Here is a 25,562-nt window from a genome sequence, read left to right as displayed (position 1 = left end):
AAAAATTTGTGAGGTAATGGCCAAATACTTTCCCATTTAGGAATTCTTACAAATTTATTCCAACAGGTCATAGAGCTAGGTTTGGAAACAACTTGGTTTAAAAAAAGAGAGCGAATAGAATTGTTATTTTTAAACTGTGAGAAACAAATTTTACCACACATTGTATCAGCTAGACTGATTATGGGCATGTGAATCCAAGTTACACCTCTAAATAGGGAAACAATATTAGAATTAATTGATGAGAAAACAAGAGAGAAAATTTTGGGGAGTTACAAGACAGTTAAATTGTACAAGACACTCATCATGGACGACGCAGTGGCGCAGTAGGTAGTCCTGTCGCCTCACAGCAAGAAGGTCGCTGGTTCGAGGGTTAGTTGGCGTTTCTGTGTGGCGTTTGGATGTTCTTCCTGCATTTGCGTGGGTTTCCTCCGGGTGCTCCGGTTTCCCCCACAGTCCAAAGACATGCGGTACAGGTGAATTGGGTAGGCTAAATTGTCCGTAGTGTATGTGTGTGTGCGAATGAGTGTGTATGGGTTTCCCAGTGATGGGTTGTGGCTGGAAGGGCATCCGCTGCATAAAACAAATGCTGGATAAGTTGGTGGTTCATTCCACTGTGGCAACCCCAGATTAATAAAGGGACTAAGCCGAAAAGAAAATGAATGAATGAATGAATGAATGAATGAATGAAGAAACTCATATGTCATAAGATAGCCATGAGTGTTAAACAATTGACAAACTAAAACAATACTCTTTTCAAACCACCTCTCCAATACTCTTACGTTTATACAAAATACATCTATTGTTCCAAATAAAATAACGTTGTGGTGGAAATTTGGTTTCAGCATGAAAAGCAGAAAGCTTTACTTATAATCGCATAATAAAAGAAAGGAAAGACCTCCAAATTGGTCAAAATAAAATTGGGAATAAAACTCCAGAGAGAAGGTTTATTCAAACAAAATGTTTACCAATTAATTTTAAGAGTATTTTTTAAAGAAGAGAAATCCAAAAAGGCAAGACCCCCAAATGTAAATAAACAGTGACCGCCGCGTCCTCTAGTGGAGCGCGTCAGCACAGCACTCTCTCCTCCAGTATCCCACAATTCTAATGTTTACGGCTCGCAAGTGAAAGATGGCGGACAGCAGCGGCAGTAATCCCCAATCACCCGGTTTCACGGAGAAATTAAAATCGTGGCTGTGCTGGTCGTGGACGTACATCTGCGCGCTGTGGTTCGCCATGGTGTTGACGATGGTTTACGTGTTGAGGAGCCCGCTGAAGCTGCAGGAGACCGTCAACGCGGGTCTGTGTGTTTATCTGCTCCTCTCTTGATGTTTACACCTCAACCCTGCTTTTATTTCTGCTCAAGGATGCAAAAGTTCTCGCTTATATCACATTTAGGCTGTTGTTTTTATCGTCTGCCTGTATCGACTTTGTTTTCTGGGGAATTTAAAAGGATGTTTTTTTGAAGGCGGTGTTTTCAATGCAATTTCAATGAATGGTGACTGATGTCAAGTGTCCAAAAGGATTAAAATAGGTGTCAGCTAAAATAACATGCGTCTATACTAAGTGTTTACTGTATTAAAAGTCCTAATACAGCATTGTGAGAAGGATTAAACTGATTTTATGTCGTTACCAGGGGTAGTGAATGCGATGAAATGCAGCTGTCAAAAATACTAGTCTAGAAAATGTGTTGTTTTTATTGTGATTACTGACAAGAAGGCATTAAAGAATTCAGTTCTGTATCTCAATATCTATATTGTATCAATGTAAATTTTAATTAAAAGGACATCACAGTTTTGACAATTTAATATAAACGTTTGTTAGAGCGTGGTGTGCATATAATGATTGAGGTAAAGTTGGTTCTATATTCACACGTTTGGATTTTCTCCTTAATAATATAATTTCAGAAAAGTATTCCTAATAATGAAATCATATTAGTAGCCAACGACTATCAAAGTACAGCATTGTTCACGGTCAATTAAATAGTGCTAATATTGTTTTAAAGTCCTATTTACATGTGATTTCAGTCATTATACCATAAGTACCATGGTAAACAATATAGGGAGCCTGTCACAAGTTGGCACTGAACGAGTGTGCGAATATAAAACCAACTTTACCTCAGTCATATAATGTTAGAGTAAAAATATTATTTAGAGGACATAACTATAATAAACAGATTGGGAATATTTGAAGAAAGGTTGCTGTAGAAAAATAGTTTGAAGATAATTAAGTATTTTTGCAAATACATGAAGTCATCTTAAAGTTCTAATGTGTAAATAAATTTGTAATCTAATATATTTCGTCCATGCTGACTTGTATTTTCAAAAAAATAGCCTTTATGTAATTTTCTTTCTTAAATTTCTCTTTTAATTGTCATTTTAGTTCAAGTTTTTTGGGGAATTTTTACTGTTTGAAATGTCTAGATTTTTTTATTATCTTTATTTTTATTTATCTCATTTAAAGAACAAAAATACTTTTCATTTCAGGGTTTTACTTTCAGTTTTAGTAAACTGTAATAAACCTCATGAATCATGTACAAAGATGAAAAAATGAATATTACAACAACAAAAAAAATGTTTTTAATTATTTAATTGTTTAATGTGGCATACACTCACCGGCCACTTAATTAGGTACACCTTACTAGTACCGGGTTGGACCTTTTTTTGCCTTCAGAACTTCCTTAATCCTTCGTGGCATAGATTCAACAAGGTACTGGAAATTTTCCTCAGAGATTTTGATCCATGTTGACATGATAGCATCATGCAGGTGCTGCAAATTTGTGGACTGCACATCCATGATGCGAATCTCCTGTTTCCCCACATCCCAATAGTGCTCTTGGATTGAGTTCTGGTGACTGTGGAGGCCATTTAAATATAGTGAACTCATTGTCATGTTCAAAAAACCAGTCTGAGATGATTCGCGCTTTATGATTTGGTGCGTTATCCTACTAGAAGTAGCCATCAGAAGATGGGTACACTGTGGTCATAAAGGCATAGACATGGTCAGCAACAATACTCAGGTAGGCTGTGGCGTTGACAGGGTACTGTAGCCCATTCGCCTCAAGGTTAGACATGTTGTGCATTTAGAGGTGCTTTTCTGCATACCTCGGTTGTAACCAGTGGTTATTTGAGTTACTGTTGCCTTTTTATTATCTCAAACCAGTCTGGCCATTCACCTCTGGCATCAACAAGGTATTTGCGCCCACAGAACTGCCACTCACTGAATTGTTTCTCTTTTTCTGGCCATTCTCTATAAATCTATCCATCTCTGGAGATGGTTGTGCGTTAGAATGCAAGTAGATCAGCAGTTTCTGAAATACTCAGACCAGCCCGTCTGGCACCAACAAACATGCCACGATCAAAGCCACATAAATCACCTTTCTTCCCCATTCTGATGCTTGGTTTTATCTGCAGCAGATCGTCTTGACCATGTCTACATGCCAAAATGCATTGAGTTGCTGCCATGTGATTGCATTAACAAACAGTTGGACAGTACCTAATAAAGTGGCCGGTGGGTGTATATAGAGTCATGGATTTTTTTCTCTAAGCTATTTTAGATTTTCCCTTTTTTCAAGATCATAGATTTACTAAATGTTAAGTCCATGGATATTTGACTTCAGAAATCTAAAATAATCATATTACACCTGTTATTATTCATCCACAGCTTCTGTGTTTTTAAACACTCTGACACCTAAATTCTATGTTGCGCTCACTGGAACCTCCTCGCTCATCTCGGGCCTAATTTTGGTGAGTCTTTTTCTTCATTTTGGTGAAATGCTTGTTAAGTTATGACACTAAACAAACAATTGAAAACAATTGCTTATACCATGGGAAAGTATGCAAAAAATTTATAGCTATCAAGCTATGCTAGCAAATTGTAAAAAACTAACATGTGCAAGTTTCGGTGTCTTTGTGTTGCCTTCTTTAAAAATGCTGGGGGAAGGAATACTTGTGTTTTTATTGTTTTTATTTGACTGTAACTTGTAAATTCTCAGTTTAATTGGATATATTACACAAGCTGGATTCACTGGTCAGATACACTAGACATTTAGCACACCGAGGACATCTGCTGATTGCAATGTGGTAATGCTAAAAAGTTTAAACTAAAACATGATGATAAAGATAAAAATGAGATTTTCCCATTAACTTCTACTAAAGTGGTTCTAAACATTTATGAGTTTGTTTCTTCGGTTGAACACAAAACAAGATATTTCGAAGAAGGTTGGAAAAGAGCAACCATTGACATCCATAGTACAAAAAATACTATAAAAGTCAATGGCTGTCAAACATTCTTCAGAATATTTTATTTTGTGTTTAACAGAAGAATGTCTAATAAGTTTGGAACAAGTGAAGTAGGGCTGCACAATATATTGCCAAATTATCATCATATTATCATCATATGAAATAATAGTATATGCAATATACATATAGCAGATAACATTTACAAATTAATTTATTTATGCATGGGTTGTCTATTTAAATTTGACCAATCAAAGAGGGTCTCACTATCTTTATTCCCACCTTCCCAGTAGTTGCTGTTCAGCTATAGGTTAGAATGTCCCAAAGTTAAACATAGAGATAAAAATAAACACTAATGGTGGGATTCAAGACGAGAAAGGAAAATGACGACAGCCAACCAGAGTCAGAAATCTGCTGAGGTTTTCACTCACTCATAGTGTTTTAAAGACTAAAAGTGTTTGCACTTTAACAAAGTTCTTTACTCCTAATTAGAATTATTAATTAGATCTGATGATTAAATGATTTTTATTTCAGATCATTATTGTTTGCTGTTGTTTATACAGATATAGTTATCAGTATATTTCTGTCGTCCTTGGTGTGAACAGCCAATAAATGAGCATCTTGAGTTTCAGAAGTGTGTGAAGCACTCTTGATGTCCTGTGCTTCAGATATTTGAGTGGTGGTACTTCAGAAAGTACGGCACGTCGTTCATCGAGCAGGTTTCAGTCAGTCACCTGCGTCCTCTGCTGGGCGGAGTGGAGAACAGCGGCTCTGCGGGACTATTCTCATCGGTCAACGGAGACACCGAACCAAGGAGCAATGTAGCAGGTTTGGGAAAGTTACCACTATACTGTATCAAAAATAAACATCAAGACGTTCATTTTGCTTATTTTGTTATTTTTTTCAGAATGTAAAGTGTGGAGGAATCCACTCAATTTATTCAGAGGAGCAGAGTACAGCAGGTCTGTTGTTGGACTTTTCTTAAACCCTTTTTTTAATTTGTGAGAACTGGAAAACAAATACAGAATTCAGTAGTTTGTCTCTCATAAAGCATTACAAATGTAAACATTCTTTACACATTTGAACAATATATTTTAATAGATTGAATCTAATTAGCAATTTGTAAAAATGTTACCATGTTTTTGATCATGGTATTACTGCAAATGCCTATTTTTATTAGTTAGAATCATTAACCAAAATAATCCACACTTAATTTTTTTTAAATAAATGAGACATTTTGTTAAACATTTAATTAAATGACATCTATAAAAACAAATAATCTTAGAAATACCAGTATTAATGTAGTGGAAATTTATGTATTTTTTTTTAATTATCAAAAACATTAAATGGTACTTTAAAAGCTTCCGAAAGAAAATAATGTTTTTATCTGCAAAAGCTTTTGGTTGCAGATTTTAAAAAATATATATAAAAATTTAATGCACAAATTTTTATTTAGTTAGGTGTACATATTTTGTGCATCCCCAGGTCTTAAGTGACCAGAGCATGGAGCATGATTATCTTTATCCTCATAAAAAAGTTATATTGCTTAAAAAAAATTGTTAAAACAATTTGATAAGAATAGAAAATCTAAAAATATGAATATATTCTTATAATAATAACAATAATTATGATGACGATAATAACAGTACATTAAAAAAAATAAAATAAAATGTGTGTGTGTATGTATGTATATATATATAATTTTTTTAAATTTTTTGCAATAATAGATTTTAGAAAATGTTTTTAGATTATTTTATGCAGCTCTTCTGTCTCAAAATGTACTCGAATCCACTATTTATCAGTTAGATGTGTATTCATTGATGATTTTTCCTGTCCAGGTACACTTGGGTGACTGGTAAAGAGCCCCTGACTTACTATGACATGAATTTATCAGCACAAGATCATCAGACCTTCTTCTTGGGAGACACTCAGCAGCTCAGACCAGAGGACTCTGGTTAGTCTTACGCTCTTCCACTTATAAACAATCACAGATTAACCTGAACTGATCTAATGATGGTGGATGTTTCTCTTGTTTGTACTGCAGTGATGCAGAAGGCATGGAGGGAGAGGAACCCACAGGCACGCATCCGAGCAGCTTATCAGGCAATCGAGCTGAACCGCGAGTGAGTGCTTTAACTTTCTTTGTGGTTAAATAAAATTAAGTAGGTAAAATGTGTTATTAAACTTAAAAATATATCCAGTATTCTATCAATGTTTTCCACATATGTATACAGTGCTGAGCATAACTGAGTAAACCCCATTTTGAAAATGAATATTTTTATCCATTCCTCAGTGAATATAGGCAATGTATTTTGGTGCATTTATATTTTGATATATTTATTAAAATAATATTTTAGTCACCAAACATATTTAGAAATTGAAAGATAATACAATTAAATTCAAGCAAGTATTTTCCTAATTTTGCGGATTCCCGTCCGCCATTAACAGTCCTCATCGGTTTCCTCTGCAGCAAATGTGAGTTGCTATGGTAATCATGAACGTTTGGGAGAAGCGCATTTATTTCGAACTGTGATCTGGAACTAGCTGTGCGTTTCAACGAAAATAATGCACACCCACTAGCCAATCAGAATCAGGAATTGCAACAGTCCATGGAATATATATATATATATATATATATATATATATATATATATATATATATATATATATATATATATATATATATATATATATATATATATATATATATATATGCATGCACGCACACACACACACACACACACACACACACACACACACACACACACACACACACACACACACACACACACACACACACACACAGTTGAAGTCAGAATTAATAGCCCCCCTTTGAATATTTTTTCACAAATTATGTTTTACTGAGCAAGGTAATTTTCACAGTATGTCTGATAATATTTTTTCTTCTGGAGAAAGTCTTTTTTGTTTTATTTTGGCTAGAATAAAAGCAGTTTTTATTTTTTAAAAACCATTTTTTTACCATAAATATAAACCATAAATATATAAATAATGGATAAATAATAATAATAAATAATAAAACATGGATATATTGCTGGATATATTTTTAATCAATATATATTTAAATCAATAAAAATGATTTAGTCAAAATTATTAGCCCTCCTGTAAATTTGTTTTTTAAAATATTGTAATAATAATATTCCTATAATAATTATTATATTCCTATTATACTTTTTCTTCTGAAGAGAACATCTCTTTATATTGTTTTTATAAGTAGTTATAAAAGAAAATACAAGTTATTATATGAACATAACAAAAATAATAGTTACACAACAATATATGCACAATGTGTTGGTACCATTTTGTGTATTTTTAATTTTTTTTAAATTTTATTTGATTGAATCCATCAATAATTTTATTGTTTAATATTTTTGGTTATAAAATCTATTAAATTATAAATTTTAATGCTGAACAATGCTAAATTGAAACGCTTCAAAACCTAAAAACTTGTATTTAAAAACATAATTGTTTCATCATTTAATAATAATGTAATTTTAATCAAATGTCAAAATTTATATTATTTTGTGCATTGTATTGCATTGCACATTATTGACTATAGCTCAAATAATAATAACTTGGTGCATCTCTAATATGAACACAATATAAACATGTAGTTTTTTGTTTCTCCATGACAGATGTGCTGCAGCTTATGTGCTTCTGGCTGAGGAGGAAGCCACAACCATCACAGAAGCGGAGCGACTCTTTAAACAAGCTCTCAAAAGTGGTATGAAGCGTTCACACTATCACACATTCACACCCAGCTTGCAGTAACTCACTCTGTTGTTTTTGCTGTTGCTTTTACAGCTGGTAAAGACACCAATCTTGTGGTTTACATCAAGCGCAGACTGGCCATGTGTGCTAGAAAACTGGGCCGCATCAAAGAAGCTGTAAAGATGATGAGAGATGTGAGTGAAACATATGACACACATAACATTCAGATCTTGTGGCTGTATAAAGTGTATAACCATCGTTCCAGTGCATAGTAAGTTCTTTACTGTAAACTATTTTTATTTTTTGACCTACGGGATTAGTCAGAATGATTTAGCGTAACTTTAACTTATTGCTGATATTATTGCGCTTAAAATATAGTGTGTTACATTTTTTAAATAAATGTTAAGTCTCTGTACACACAGCTCCAAACATGTTGTTACTCCACATTTGCAAAAAATCTTCAGGGCAGGTTACCATATATAAATGTTTCTAATAATCTAATAAAATGTCTTTATTGAGATTTTTTCGAGGTTTTACAATAATTCAAACCCCAATACCCAAAACTTACCACAGACAGGCTTATGAAAAAATCTAAATTAAATAATAATCTTCATTTAAAAATAATGAAAAGATATAAACAATATTAAAATAAATAAATTAATTAAATAAAAAAAAAGAATTCTAATCAAGCACCAATTCACATTCCACAACTTCAGATTTGCAAACCTTCTTCAATATCTCTATTTTTCACAAAGTTCAAAAACACCTCCCAGATATCATAAAATTCAGAGGATTTTTTCCTTATTATATGTGTAGCTTTCCAAGAGCCAAACATTCTCTAATAATTAAAAAATAATAATTTAATCGGCTCTTTAAATAAATATAAGTTGAAAGGGAAACTTTGCATTTGAACTGTACATATCTTATAGCTTATTTGACATTTACTTTATTTATGCCTGAATTACAACACATTTTAACATATACATAGGACTATAAATGTTTAATATGACCTTTCATTTGCTTTATTTAGTGTTATTTTATTCTATGCCATTTAAAAATAAACATTTATTTTAATTTAGTTTTTTTTTTATATTCTTGTACAGCATTTTGCATTTTATTGCCATTATCTTTTTGGTTGTATTGTATGATCTTTAACTATTATCAGTTTAGTTTTTTTATACGTTTATTTATTAATTAGACTTATTTAAATGAAAATTTTAAATATCAATGAAACCCCCCTCCCCTGGACCTACACTACCCAACTCGCTCTGAGCTTGGATCAAACCGACCACTCTCCAAATGGGAGTCGGTTGCTCTAACAAGGAGTCTAACGACCATGGCCTTTAGTGTCTGTCGCTAGAGCACCTTTAGAGGTCAGAGAAGTAAAGCTGGCCTCTGTTACACTCACCCCCTAAACCTCACTTCCGTCCTGGACGAGCCCCCATGTGTAACCCACTGGTCCTACGGCACCCAACCCAGTCTGAGCTGGAATTGAACCGGCAATTCTTTGTATGAGAGTTGGTTGCTCTAACAAGAAGGCTAAAGACCATGGCCTCTAGTGTCTGTCGCTAGAGCACCTTTAGAGGTCAGAGAAGTAAAGTTTACCTGCATAGCCCTTCGCTAACTGGCCTCTGTTACACTCACCCACCTAAACCTCACTTCCGTCCTGGACGAGCCCCCATGTGTAACCCACTGGTCCTACGGCACCCAACCCAGTCTAAGCTGGAATTGAACCGGTGATTCTTTGTATGAGAGTCTGTTGCTCTAACAAGAAGGCTAAAGACCATGGCCTCTTCATTACATATATAAAATTTGAGCATAATAAAACATAATTAAAATAAAAAAAATGTAACCTTATAAAATGAATAGCTCTTTTATTTTTAGGCCATTTTGCCGTTTACTGTACATGATTTTCATTTATTTTATTTATTATGTACAGCTCTATATTATATTGTATTTTAATCTGTTAATTTATATTTTGCCATTTCTAATTTATTTAGTTCATTCATGTATTTTTTTGGATTAGTTTCGGCATGTTTTCATATTTTTCCCCAGAAGTCAAAAAAAAACATGTGATATTATCAATTTAGGTGAATTGGATAAGCTAAATCGTCCGTAGTGTATGCGTGGGAAGGAGTGTGTATGGGTGTTTCCCAGTGATGGGTTGCAGCTGGAAGGGCATTCACTGCGTAAAACATATGTTGGATAAGTTGTCGGTTCATTCCCCTGTGGCGATCCCAGATTAATAAAGGGACTAAGCTGAAAAGAAAATGAATGAATGAATGTTTTTATATTTAGGTAATTTCTATTTAATATAATTGTTCATAATATTATTTATTATATAACATTCTGATGTGTTGATTTTCTGTTTCCTTGAACAGTTAATGAAAGAATTCCCTTTACTGGGAATGTTAAATATTCACGAAAACCTTCTAGAAGCATTATTAGAGCTTCAGGCCTACGCTGATGTACAAGCAGTCCTTGCAAAGTATGACGGTGAGCTGATTAAGCTAATATATTCCTTTACATTTCAGACAGCATCAGAAAGAGCTAATTCTGTATACATACTAAGATGTTTTATTATCTACTCGATTTTTTTTCCCCCTTAGACATCAGCTTGCCAAAATCAGCTACTATATGCTACACATCTGCCTTACTAAAAGCCAGAGCGGTGTCAGATAAGTAAGTGTTTCACATGCAGGAAAGTATGCAATGATTTATTTTCATCATGTTTTATATGGTAGCATGTTATGTGTTGTTTGTGGATGATAGTTTCGCTATGATTGTCTTATAACAGGTTTTCACCCGAGGCAGCATCTAGACGAGGTCTCAGCACAGCAGAGATGAATGCAGTCGAAGCCATTCACAGAGCGGTGGAGTTCAACCCACACGTACCAAAGGTCTGTTACATGCTTTTATAGCATTCACAATTTTAAGTTCCTGCCTCACATGCCAATGGCTGGTAAAAGTTCCGGTCCTTTCTTTATTTATCTATATTTATCCTATCTATATTTATCTCCTCGTGCTCGCGTGGGTTTCCTCCGTGTACTCCGGTTTCCCCAAGTGAAAAGACGTGGGATAAGTTAATTGGGAAGGCTGAATTGTTGGTAGTGTATGTGTTTGAATGAGAGTGAATGTGTGTTTTCCAGTGATAGGTTGCAGTTGGAAGGGCATCCGCTGCATAAAACATGTGCTGGATAAGTTGGCGGTTCATTTTACTGTGGCGACCCCAGATTAATAAAGTGACTAAGCCAAAAAGAAAATGAATGAATGAATGAATGAATGAAGTAACTGGGTCTGCTTTATTCTACTGTTATTCATGAGTGCAGATGTATTGTCATGACCAGGAGGTGATGCTGTTGTATTTACAGTGAAGCACACTGTTATCCTCTGCACTAAAAGTAAACTTTACCTTCACATCAGAAGCTCTTTATTCTCAGTTTTACCTTGCACAAAATAACAAGTGGGCTTGTAAAGCCAAGTCTGCCAGATATAAGGATAGCTCTTCCAAAAAAAGAAACTTCTGTCATCATTTTCTCACCAACAACATCAGTTTCTTTCTTCTGCTGCAGACAAAAGAAGATACTTTGATGAATGTTGATTACCAAACAAAGTAGGAAAACAAACGAAAAGTGAAGTCAGTGCTTATCACAAAGTGTTTGCTTACCAAAACTAAGCATGAATAGTTTTATGCATTGCCTTCAGCAGAAGAAACTCCAAAGGATATCACGAGTAACTATTGACTTTTATTTTGGATGAACTATCTCTTTAAGCCATGTTTACGTTTATGGTAAAAATTATATCACCTTTGATTTTCTTTTTGCTCTTAAAAAATGTTTTGACCCTCATCGTCTATGACTTGCTTTGTACCTGGCTCTGACTTGCCCTATTCAAAAACACTTGATCAGACTTCAAAGAGAGCCACCTCTTCACACCTAAACACACCTTCTCAGATGAGGGGGTATTTACACACACACGCGTGTTTCCAGACATGCTGCATCAGACTACAAAGTGTGCACCTGTTTGACATGTGCAGCAAATATAAACACACACTCATACACCTGGTCTTTCATATGCCAAATCTGCCCCTGCGGGAAGAAGGACACTACATGATGAGCTAGAAGGTTGTTGTGTTGAATGTCACTGTATGTGTGTAACCACTTCTGATAGAGGCCACAATATACAGTTGACTACAAAATTATTATTATTATATTTACATATATATATTTACATATATATATATATATATATATATATATATATATATATATATATATATATATATATATATATATATATATATATATATATATATATATATATATATATATATATATATATATATATATATATATATTTACAAGGGCTGTTTAAGGGGGAGAGTTTTTTTTTTTGCACATTTTACAATATATTTAATAAATAAGTTCATTCATTCATTCATTTTTTTACAGCTTATCCAGCATATGTTTTACGCAGCGGATGCCTTTCCAGTTGCAACCCATTACTGGGAAACACCCATATACACTCATTCACACACATACATTACAGACAATTTAGCTTACCCAATTCACCTTCAGCACATGTCTTTAGACTTGTGGGAGAAACCGGAGCACCCGGAGAAAACTCATGTGAACATGAGGAGAACATGCAAACTCCACATAGATATGCCTACTCCACATAGAAATGCCAACTGACCCAGCCAAGGCTCGAACCAGCGACCTTCTTGCTGTAAGGTGATCATGCTACCCACTGCACCACTGTGTTGCACATAAATAGTTTCTAATAACTAATTTATTTTGTGGCTGCACTGTGGCACAGTGGGTAGCATGTTCGCCTCACAGCAAGAAGGTCACTGGTTCGAGCCTTGGCTGGGTCAGTATATATAAATATTAATAAAAATTTAAATTAATAAAAATATTTAAATATATAAAAAATAATAAAAACATTTAAAATAATAAAAACATTCCAATGTGGTGACCCCTGATAAATCAGGAACTAAGCTGAAGGAAAAAGAAATTTTTTTTAGTTCATTTATTCATTGTTATTTTGACTTTTTCCCAGAAGAAAAAATATAAAAGGAAAAATCTTTCATGCAAATTACTTCAAATATTAGATTAGAATAAGTTAGAACATATTATTAAAATGGTCATATTTAGATTTTATATTTTACCTTTCATGCAAAGAAATAGTGTGAAATATCAACCTGATCTCACGAGAAAACATAAATTCTTTCAGTAAGGTTCAGTTGTACGAAATTATACGATTTTAAAAAGGAGGCGTGGTTCTCAACCCCACCCCTCAACCCAACCGTCATTGGGTGATTAGTAAATCGTACTAAATTGTATGAATTAGCCACTAAATCATAAAGTTACGAATTGTCGTGAGATTGCGTTGGAAATATAGCTGTTTCAGAAGGTGAAATCTGAGTTTTAAGAATAAATATCACAATAAATGGCGTAAATGCATGATTAATTTGATTAATTCATCAGTAATTCCTGTATATCTGTCAATACCATGATACCTTTTTTTGGTCAGAATTATTTGTTAAAAATAAAGTGCATCCAATATGCATTTACTTGATTTTGACATTTTCTACGTACTATTATTTATGATCTTATGACTATTACTGAATAAAATAATTAATTTGTCAAAAAACAAACAAATCTAATATCCAAACTTTTGAATAATGCTGATTTTCTTTATTTCAGTGGGCAACAGTGGCAATCTAAGCATTATTCATTCATTTATTTTCCTTTGGCTTAGTCTCTGATTTATCAGAGGTCACCACAGTGGAATGAACCACCAACTATTCCGCCATGTTTTACGTAGTAGATGCCTTTCCAGCTGCAACCCAATACTGGGAAGCATCCATACACTTCACACTAGCGCACACACACTCATACACTTTAATTGATTGCTAAATGCCATAACTTGTTTCTGAATAAACTCAATGACTACTGAAGTCCATAAATATGCGCAATACAGTGCATGATGTCATTCGTCACCTAAACCTTCTCCCCTCGTCTCAGTCAAACACCCTCTTTGGTGATGTCATCGCTCAGGGTCTGTACGGTCAAGTGAAAAGAGATACGGCGCAGACTGAGACAGAGGCTTATAGGAGTTCAGCCGGGGCTTAGGAGGAACCTCCACATAAAAGAGACCCATCACTGACACTTGATCCGCCATAAAAGAGCTGATCGTGTTTGTGTGCGGGCATTGCGTAGGACAGCTGCTTGTCGAATGTCAGCATGATCATAAAGCTAAATTACCCATGTCTGCGACACACGTGTTTGTGTGCATTCTGACTTAAAGACAGTGGTGATACTTTCAGATATGTATGTTGGGTTGTTTGTTGTGGGTGTTCATTTATAAGGTGTGCTTGTTGTGGGTATCAGTTGAATAGCTGTAATATACCATAATAATCACAGCCAGGGGAATTTGGGAAGGTTATGCTGTAGATAATACCGTTTAATCCTGCTGTATTGCCCTCTACAACATTCACCCCAGGGTTTGGAGTTGGGACTGACATACACACACTCTATCATATATATGTGGCTGGGACACATTTCATGCCTATATATCAAGGGAGAAAGCAAAATTTAGACTTTTGGTTGTGTTTTTTATGTGGTTGATTTGATGTTCTTTATCTTTTCCCCCAGAATATTTCCATATTATCCATTGTATGCATTTGAAATAAGGAGGAGGCTCTATTTTAATGTACCTAATGTTACATTTGATTGATTTAAATAAAATTGCTATGTAGTTCTATGGCTTTTAATTTCTTTTCATTAATGAAAACTGATAATTGATGTTTACTGTACTTTTTTCAATATACTTATAGCAATTTTCAATGTACATGCACAAAATTGAATCAATACATAATCCAATCAAACATCTATCCATCCATCCATACGTACATCTATCCATCCCTCCATACATCTATACATCCATCCATCCATCCATCTATCCATCCATTCGTACATCTATCTATTTATCCAACCATCCATCCATCCATCCATCCGTCATCCAACAGCCCATACATCCATCCATATATGCATACATGCATGTATCTATCCATACATCCATCCATCCATATATGCATACATGCATGTATCTATCCATACATCCATCCATCCATATATGCACACATGTATCCATCCATCCATCCATCCATCCATATATGCACACATGCATCCATCCATCCATCCATCCATATATGCATACATGCATCTATCCATACATCCATTCATCCATCCATACATCTATCTATCCATCCATATATGCATACATGTATCAATCCATCCGTATATGCATCCATCCATCCATCCATATATATATATATATATATATATATATATATATATATATATATATATATATGCACACATGCATCCATCCATCCATCCATCCATCCATCCATATATTCATCCATCCATCCATCCATCCATCCATCCATCCATATATGCAAACATGCATGTATCCATCCATCCATCCATATATGCACACATGCATCCATCCATCCATCCATTCATCCATCCATCCATCCATATATGCATAGATGCATCCATCCATCCATCCATATATAATTTAGATAGGTGGTTGGACGGATGGATGGATGGATGGATGGACTGACTGATTCATAAATGGATGAAAGATGGATAGATAGACAGACAGACAGATGGACAGATAGATAGACTATAAACATTGTGGTATTTTAGCAAAAATATTTTGTCAGTGATAGAATGTGTAATGGGTGCATCCATCTGTTTCATTTTAATAAGTTGTAATGTATTTATTTTGTTGTTTTTGATTTCACAAAGGAGTGTGTTTTTGTATTATGGTAATCAGAAATGAGGGGAGATTTGTTTACTAATTCCCCAAAAATATCATTTTCTTTTCTTTTTAATTTAAAAATGTAAGCAAAAGTGTATAAAATAACAAAAATAATTTACTTTTTTATTTTAAAAGGCTTATAAAATGTGTTTCTGTGTCATTACAGTATTTATTAGAGATGAAGAGTCTGATTTTGCCACCCGAGCATATTTTGAAGAGGGGAGACAGTGAGGCCGTGGCGTACGCCTTCTTTCACCTGCAGCACTGGAAGCGGGCAGAGGGGGCGCTCAACCTGCTGCACTGCACCTGGGAGGGCAGTACGTACACAGGATTACATTTTTACACACCATCACATTCATGCATTACAGACAATTACCATACTCGCATGCAAAAAAACAACAATTTACCGGTTACAGAATTTTTATCATTAATTTTTTATAAATTATATTTAGTTTTGTTTTGTTTTATCTCATTCAACACATTTTGGCTCTTGCAGCTTTCCGGATTATTCCCTACCCGCTGGAAAAGGGTCACCTCTTTTATCCTTACCCAGGATGCACAGAGACCGCAGACAGAGAACTTCTACCTTGTAAGTAAACACTGCATACACAGTTGAAGTCAGAATTGTAAGCCATCCTGTGAATTTTAAAAAAAAAATTTTTTTTAATATTTTCCAAATTATGTTTAACAGAGCAAGGAAATTTTCACAGTATGTCTGAAAATATTTTTTCTTCTGAAGAAAGTCTTATTTGTAATATTTTGGCTAGAATAAAAGCAGTTTTTAATTTTTAAGAACCATTTTAAGGTAATTTAAAACTTTAAAACCACTTTTTCAGTTGTCTACAGAACAAACAACTGCTATACAATGATTTGCCTAATTACTTTAACTTGCCTAATTAACCTAGTTAAGCCTTTAAATGTCACTTTAAGCTGTTTAGAAGTGTGTTGTAAAAAAATATCTAGTAAAATGTTATGTGCTGTCATGACAAAGATAAAGATTAATATAAATCAGTTAGTAGGAATGAGTTATTAAAACTATTATGTTTAGAAATGTGTTTTAAAAAAAAAACAGAAATTGGGGAAAAATACACAGTGGGGCTAATAATTTAGGATTATTTAATTATTCTGACTTCAGTTGTACTAAGGATGTCCACAATTCATTGATTATTTGTGGATAATCCTTTAAACAAAGAAAAATAAATAATTAAATTACTATAATTGGAAAAACAGAACTGGGAATTAGTTTTGGATTGTGTTACATTTGGTTGCGACACATCCATTGTGGACAACATTGTTAGATCTTTAAAAACATGAAATGGATTAGCTTATGATCTTAATAGTACTCAATTGGTACATATAGCTCATGAAAATGTAATATACACAGGGTGTCCATGGGGACTTCAAAAGTCTTAAAATGTCTTAAATTTAAATTTTATCTTCTAGGTCTTTGATAATTGTAAACGGGTCTTAATTTTTCTGTCTCCATGTAAAACTACCCAATCGGGCCAACACGCATCCAGTCACCAACAATCCATCTCAATAGAACTTTTAACAAAACTCTATTTACCAATATGGTTTAATTATTGTCCTTACAGTAGTATTGGAGTATTTGTATGAAAGTCATCTGTGTGTTTAGATATAATCATGAGTCATGAGTAAACCCTGGACTTTTTTTTTTCATGTTCTTCAGTTTTTCCACAGTATGTTAAGCACATTTGGTAAAAACATCTTGTACAGTAATAACAACTGCTTGCTGAAATGAACACACACATGCATCAGTTGCCAATCTGTAAATATGAGAAGGTGCTATTGACACCAAATATTAGTCATAACATTTTGTTCAATGTTTTGTTACAATCCTACTGGCCTTTTATTTTACAGTAAAAACTTTATCTCCTTTTAGGGGGGATGTTTGGGTTTTGAGTATCAGTTGGATATCTTGCATTGTAACGACTACTGATTAATCAATTGATCTATTGTTCATTTAAATGATGATTGATTGTGGAAAATTATGGAAATTACCATCCCAGTATACAGTGGGAGAAATAAGTGTTAAACATGTCATATCAAATAACATATTTCTAAAGGTGCTGTTGACTTACAAAAATAATTAGTTTACCAATGAACATATGTGTAATAAAATGAAATGACACAGGGAAAAAGTATTGAACACATGAAGAAAGGCAGGTCTAGAAATGCAGTGAAAGCCCAGACAGCAGCTGAAATCTCTCCAAAGTTCTTCAGCAACCCTCAGCCCTTCCTCATTTAAATTAATATTAGCTGGTTCAGTCCAACATCTACATTAGCAGGATGATGAAGATAAAACCAGGGAGGACATTTCAGCAAGACAATGATCCAAAACACAGCCAAGAAAACTCTTAAATGGAAGGGATCATGGGAGGAAGAAAATCAAGCTGTAGAATGGCCCAACCGATCATCTTACTTGAATCCAGTAGAGAATACAAATTAAAATCAGATTTGATAGACGAGAACCACAGAACCATCAAGGTTTTTCACTCTGTTGAAATCTGTGAAAAAATCTCTCCTGAGCAATGCAAGTGACTTTATTCTCCATATGAGAGGCATCTTTAAGCTGCCATCACCAAAAAAAGCCTTTATATAAAGTATTAAATACGTTTCAGTAGTTCAGTGCTTTCTCCTGGTATCATTTCAATGTTATTACACATAACTCAATTTTCAGATTCTTTAAAAATTGTGTTATATTTTTATGTTTGTATTGTTTGGGTTTTGACTAAAATCTGGTTTAATTCCATGTCAACAGCTTTAGAAATATTATTCCCATGAAAAAACATGATGTGTTCAATCTTGATTTCCACCACTGTATATCCATTGTTATATGGAAAGTGTTAGCGTAAGCATATATTGTTAAAATAAATGTAAAAATACTTTATTAGAAATATTTTAAACGTATAAAACTCTCTTTTTTTGTCATCCAGCATTTCACGAGGTGTCAGTGTACCCGAAGAAGGAGCTTCCGTTCTTCATCCTCTTCACAGCGGGCCTGTGCTCCTTCTGTGCCATGTTGGCCATGCTCACACACCAGTTTCCAGAGCTCATGGGCGTCTTCGTCAAAGCCGTGAGTATCTGCATGCCTCACCAAACCCAAAAATGTGTTTTTTTTGTCCTCATTTGCCCTTATTATTTACTTATTTTTTTGTTTAGATAAGAAAGTACACAATTACTAAGCTTCCAAGATAAACATTTCACTGTGTTGCAAAAGAAGAATAAAGTTTCTGTAACGGCTTTCCAGACGGTACAAACCACAACCCCTTATTAGACCAATGACTGTCTGTGATGTTTTAGTAAAGGAACAAAATAACCTGTGGTTTGAATTTTAACACGACATCCCACTGCGACGTCCTAGATCATTATTTTGATATATTTCTAATTAGTGTAGCACTTTCAGTATTGTTTGTTTTACATGTAACTTAAATGTTACACTTAATTATGTGCATAAAACTGGAGACAAACATAATATTATTATTTTTTATGTATTTTTCAAGTGATGTTTAACAGAGCAAGAAAAGTTTTCACAGTATTTCATATAATATTTTATGATGGAGGAAGTCTTATTTCTTTTAGTTTGGCTGGAATAAACCAAAATTATTAAAAATGCTATGGTCAATATTATTAATTTAACTAGCCCAATTAATCTAATTGATCTACTTATGCCTAACACTTTAAGCTAAATACTAGTATCTTGAAAAATAAATAATACTGCATTATGTCATTATGGCAAAGACAAATGTAATTAGTCATTAGAAATTAGTTATTAAAACTATTAGTGTTTCTCTCTTCATTGAACATTCTTTAAATGTCACTTTAAGCTGTATAGAAGTGTCTTAAAAATATCTTGTAAAATATTATTTACTGTCATCATGGCAAAGATAAAATAAATCAGTTATTAGAAATTAGTTATTAAAACTATTATGCTTAGAAATGTGTTGAAAAAAATCTTCTCTCCGCTAAACAGAAATGACTTCAGTTGTACTAAGGATGTCCACAATTAATTGATTATTTACCGATAATCCTTTAAACAAAGAAAAAGAAATAATTAAATTAAAGAAAATTACTATACTTGAAAAAACAGAACTGGGAATTTGTTTTGGATTGTGTTACATTTGGTTGCGACACATCCATGGTGTGTGTGTGTGTGTAAATATATATATATATGAAAATTCCTTATATTAGCAATCGATTGTAAGAGATTTACAACTATATAAATGAAAAGACAGCTAAAGTCCACAAAAAATGCTATTTTTTACTATTATTTACTAATCTTAACCACTATTAAATACAGTAATAAATAAATTGCTCATTGTTAGATAATACATCAATGTGCTTTATTGTGTTACCATTACTGCTACCATTATGCACTTCATCATTACCTGTCAAAGAAGTTTTTTGGTTATATTTTTATTAGTTTGCATGTACATTAGAGCACATTAGAAAACAATGTTTCTACAATATATATTGCGACATAGAGTATAATTCACCAGATAAAATAAATAGGTCTATTTGGAAAGAATTAATAATTTTAGATACATATGGGTGATTTTGTAACAGAGTGGATCTACAAAAATATATAATAAACCAATCACAAACATTGAGAAATACAGTAGAGCAATGATACAGTACAAATAAAATATACAGTGCTTTATGATTTTCTGATCATCTAGCAATATTCAGATACACAAGTTTAATAATTCATTGTAAAAATTACACTGTACACTACCTGACAAAATTCTTGTCATCGATCGCACTTGTAAAAGCAACAAATAATAACTTGACTTCTAGTTGGTCATTTGGGAAAAGTGGCAGAAGGTAGATTTTTCAGATGAATCATCTGTTGAATTGCATCCCAATCATCATCATAAATACTGCAGAAGACCTAATGGAACCCGCATTGACCCAAGATTCTCACAGAAATCAGTCAAGTTTGGAAAAATCATGGTTTGGGGTTACATTCAGTATGGCGTGTGCAAGAGATCCGCAGAGTGGATGGCAACATCAACAGCCTGAGGTATCAAGACATCAAGACGCTTTCTTTGCCATTCCAGATGACTTTATTAATAAGTTATTTGAGTCATTGTAGAGATGTATGGATGCAGTCGTCCAAGCTCATGGGAGTCATAAACAAAATTAATTCCTTTTCCATGAAAAAATACACAAAAACAATAAATCAGTGGTTAGCACTGTCGTTTTCACAGCAAGAAGGTTGCTGGTTCGAGTCCCAACTGGGTCAGTTGGCATTTCTGTGTGGAGTTCACATGTTTTTCCCCGTGTTTGTGTGGGTTTCCTCCCGGTGCTCTGGTTCCCCCTACTGGAAGGGCATGCGCTGCAGAATATAAAACATGCTGTGGTTTATTGCGCTGTGGCGACCCCTGATAAATAAAGGACTAATGACTCCACAAATAATGAGTGTTTTTGAGGCTCCGGGTAATTATAATACTGATTTGACATTGTAGATCCTGCGATGTGACTATTGCAGATGCGCACATTTTGATATCGATGCTGAAACTATATATTATGCAGTCACAATGTCCATATTCACAATACTCAATAACTTGCATTGAGTCAGTGACATAGGGAAGAGAAGAGAGAACAGACATTAAGTAGCAGAAGTGAAGACAAACAGGCTTTTAAATAGCTTGCAATGCAACCTTTAGCTCTTCAAATGTCCAGGATGAGCATTTCACAGCATTGCGTTCTTCTCTTATCACTGTTTACATTCATTCGGCTGAATTAATAGCGCATGATTGATTTCAGAACTACTTTTGAATTCTTACTCCACACATCACGGAAGAGCCTCACCTCCGACATGCATTCAAAGTCAGTCTTTTCCATTATACTCCCTCATTCAGCACATAAACGCTTTGTTCCTCGTCCACCACAAACATCTTGTTCTTCTAGTCCTAATTTGTAATTGCAAACAAACTCTTAAATTGCGAGGACATGCAGCCTCGTTGGCCTTTATCTTTTTATCAACCTCATTTGTCTTGTTACAACATGTATTTACGTTAGCACTATCTATTTCCTAGATCTGCATTTAAAAAAGAAATGGACGATACCTCTCCAGGCTTCATCCTTCCTGGGTTTTTCCTCCCTCTCCGAAGACTTCCTTTCCCAAATTCCGTCATAAACATCTGTTCATCCGTGAAATGTATCGCTTCATAAACACATTAGGGCCTTGTTTATGGTGGATTGAGCTGTGGTGGTTTTCAGTGGGATGGTTTCACGCCAGTTTTGTAGTCTTCTAGTTGGTTGTCATCCAGAGTTGTGTTTTTTCTTCCCTTGTTTGTGTCTGTCAGGACCTCCACGCAGAATCCCAGAAGGACGAACTCTATCATACTTATGTCTAGCTCTTCAGACTCTTTAAAAGCAGCTTTCTCTGAGAGCATTTGTGAAGTCCATGAATGAGCCAGACAACACAATAAACTTTTGTCCGAGCTTGCTAAAGAACTACCTTGGTCATTGTTAGGTTCTTGTAGATATGCACATGTCAGCATCTGTTCAGATCAGCCACGCTCATACTTTAAAAATTAAAGTCAGCACATTACAATTGAAGTCAGAATTATTAGTCCCCCTTGTGTATTTTTCCCCAAGTTCTGTTTAGTGGAAAGCTCTTTTTTTTTTTTACAAATTTCTAAACATAATAGGTAACTCATTTCTTATAATTGATTTCTTTTATCTTTGCCATGATGGCAGTGCATAATATTTGACTAGATATTTTTCAAGACACTAGTATTCAGCTTAAAGTGACATTTAAAGTCTTAACTAGGTTAATTAGGCAAATTAGGGTAATTAGGCAAATCATTGTATAACAATGGTTTGTTCTTTCGCCAGCCAAAAGAAATCTTGACCCTGACCCAATCAATCCAAGACCCTGGAGTACTTTTTTGAAATTTTATCAGATTTGTGAGTGTTGAGCATCATTTAAGAAGACGTTAGCACCTGTCAGCTTTAATTGTGGAGAAAACTGGTCGATTTCGAGCTTTTGTCAGCTAATTTCATCTTCTGGGTTTAAAATAATGTTTGGGGTGTAATCAAAACTGGTGACAGAGAGCGAATCTGCTAGTGGAGTGATGACGCGTCGGTTTGTCATTATTATTCATAATGGAGTTTTCTTATCCTATGAGAAGACCCTGCTTAATTATTCATGAGAGCACATGCTTTCCGAAGGCAAGGCAGACCTGCCAAGCTGTTAGACCAGCCTGATCTCACGAGAAAACGTAAGTATTTTACATTTTGTCAGTTTAGTGGCTAATTCACGAGTTCAGTCATACGAAATTGTACGATTTTAAAAAGGAGGCGTGGCACCTAACCCCACCCCTAAACCCAACCGTCATTGGGGGATGAGCAAATCGTACTAAATTGTATGAATTAGATTGTACAAATTCGTACGAATTAGCCACTAAATCAAAAAGTTACGAATTGCCGTGAGATTGTGTTGGTTAGACCCAATGACTGGGTGAGAAAGCGTCCACGATCGACACGGGTCATATGTGTTTGTTTGATGATCCATAGGGTTTTGATGCATGTTTTTCCCTGCGATGCTGTCATGGCTAATACAGCAAAGCTGTTGGTTTGCAGCAAGCATTTTAGGCGAAAAAGCTGTACAAAAATTAGAGAATGTCGGATTTTGTCTTTTATCAGTTGAGTTCATTACTATTCAGACACATCGCCGTGCTGCTGGGTTCGCCTATGTTTTAAATCCTCCAGATTACCGGCAAGGTTAATGGTTGGAATAGAGAGGGCAAGAGACTTACTGCACTGCTATCCACTGTGTCTGCATTCAGATCCGGTGATTGAGGAGGAGAGAAGTCCTCCTCATTTATAGTGTCTATATAAACACGATTATCTTTATGTTTTGATAAATTTTTAAGGTACACTTGAACTGAAAGAGAGGGATTTCATGGCCCTTTAAAATGGTTTTTAAAAAATTTAAAACTGTTTTTATTCCAGGTGAAATAAAACGAATAAGACTTTCTCCAGTAGAAAATATTTCAGGAAATACTGTGAAAAATTCCTTGGTCTGTTAAACATCATTTGGGAAATATGTAAAAAAAAAATAAAAAAAATCACAGAAAGGCTAATAATTTTGAATTCAACTGTATTATATTAATTGGCATTATATAAGTTTAAAATCAGAATTTATAAATATAAGTCTAGAGATTTATTTATAAATCCAGAATATGAGGTTGAAGGCAAAATGATTAGCCCTCCTGTGAAATGTATAAACCTTTTTCAAATATTTCCCAAGTCCTGTTCAAGAAGTCCTGTGGAGAGAAGATTTGTTACATTTTTCTAATAAATTTCTTTTGTCTTTGTCATGATGATAATATATAATATTTAACCAGTTATTTTGCAAGATAATAATATTAAGCTTAAAGTGCAGTTTAAGTGGGTTAATTAAGTTAACTAATTAAGTTAGCCCGTTATTGGACAGCAGTGGTGTCCCCCCCCCAAACAAAAATAATAATAATAATTTGGGAAATATGTAAAAAAGAATTGAAATTTCACAGAAGGGCTTATAATTTTAATTGTATGTGGTTATATGTCTAAATATATAAATGTAAATTGTTCATTAACATATGTAAATCTGAATATATATAGGCCTAAAAGACTAAAAATATGAATATGATTATTAATGTAGAAATGTAAATTTGTGAAATATAATTTGTGAATCTATAAATGTATATTAAGTATGAATGTATATATGTCATTTATAAAAAAAACAGGTATAACTCTAAATATATAAAGGCAAATGTGAATATATGGGTAAATCTGAATATAAAGATGCAAATCTCAATAAATCTGATTTTTTTTTTATTATATATATATATATATAAATGAAATTTAGTTAAACATGTATATTTGTGTGTATATATAAAAGCATTTTCTGAATATATATATTGTAGGTAGAAGTCAGATTTAAACACGGGTAAGTCAAATATTTAAATCTGAACATATAATTGTAAATTTTCTGTATATACATACACATTCTTACATTTTGTAGATATTTGGCAGTAAGTAGAGTACACCGTTTATGCCAAAAATAATGTTGAATACATGTTATTCAGGTCATTATGTAGGTTAGTATCACCTCTTTTCTTATAGATTTTACTTCACACAGATTCCTCTAACTGTCTCCTCTTTTTGTTCCTGCAGTTCTTCAGCACCCTGTTTGCACCACTGGGCTTTTTTGCAGACAAGATGGAGAGTTTTATGCCCTCCTGCCTGTGGCATCAACTAACAAATGTCTGACCCTCACACACACACAGACACACACATACTTGCACTGGAAAACACTACTGTACATGTAACGTGTAAGGTGAACTGACAATAAAACTGTTTGGCTCTTTTTGTGACGCTCTTTTTCATACAGTATTTATTGTGATTGAGCAAGACAGCAGAAGAAGTGACAGTATAGATAGATGCAGACACAGAGGAAGAAGACTGCCTTTGTTTACCATGAAGATTCGACAGAAAATCTTACCTCTGTTTTTAGAAGAGCTTGCTAAACACAGGTTCAGATCCACAGCAGGAGGGTGAGTTGGTTACACTGATGTTTACACAGTTCTATAGCAGTCTTCCAGGAATAAGGTAAGATTGTAAATAAGACATTATAAATGACTGTCAGGTATTATGTTTATGATCATATATGGCATGTAATGATGATGTGCTGCTGCTTTACAAATGGTTGCAGTAGCCTACGTTGTTTTCTGGAGATGGTTGAGGAAT

General features: G+C 34.1%; 1 protein-coding gene across 1 annotated transcript; it reads left to right on the top strand.

The window, feature by feature from the left end:
* Window positions 1–1,127: 1,127 nt before the first annotated feature.
* Window positions 1,128–25,184, top strand: st7l (suppression of tumorigenicity 7 like). Its single transcript, XM_056460458.1, has 15 exons — window positions 1,128–1,297; window positions 3,661–3,743; window positions 4,904–5,063; window positions 5,143–5,197; window positions 6,074–6,189; window positions 6,280–6,358; window positions 7,889–7,977; window positions 8,058–8,158; window positions 10,346–10,460; window positions 10,574–10,646; window positions 10,762–10,864; window positions 15,964–16,114; window positions 16,294–16,386; window positions 18,755–18,894; window positions 24,990–25,184. The coding sequence occupies exons 1-15, from the start codon at window positions 1,129–1,131 to the stop codon at window positions 25,083–25,085; spliced, it is 1,623 nt and encodes a 540-aa protein (XP_056316433.1). The 5' UTR covers window position 1,128; the 3' UTR covers window positions 25,086–25,184.
* The last annotated feature ends 378 nt before the right edge of the window (window positions 25,185–25,562 follow it).

This window comes from Danio aesculapii, chromosome 6 (assembly GCF_903798145.1).
Source record: "Danio aesculapii chromosome 6, fDanAes4.1, whole genome shotgun sequence".
Taxonomy (NCBI): Eukaryota; Metazoa; Chordata; class Actinopteri; order Cypriniformes; family Danionidae; genus Danio; species Danio aesculapii.
Note: the sequence above shows the minus strand (reverse complement) of the source record. Positions and strands in the feature narration are given on the sequence as shown.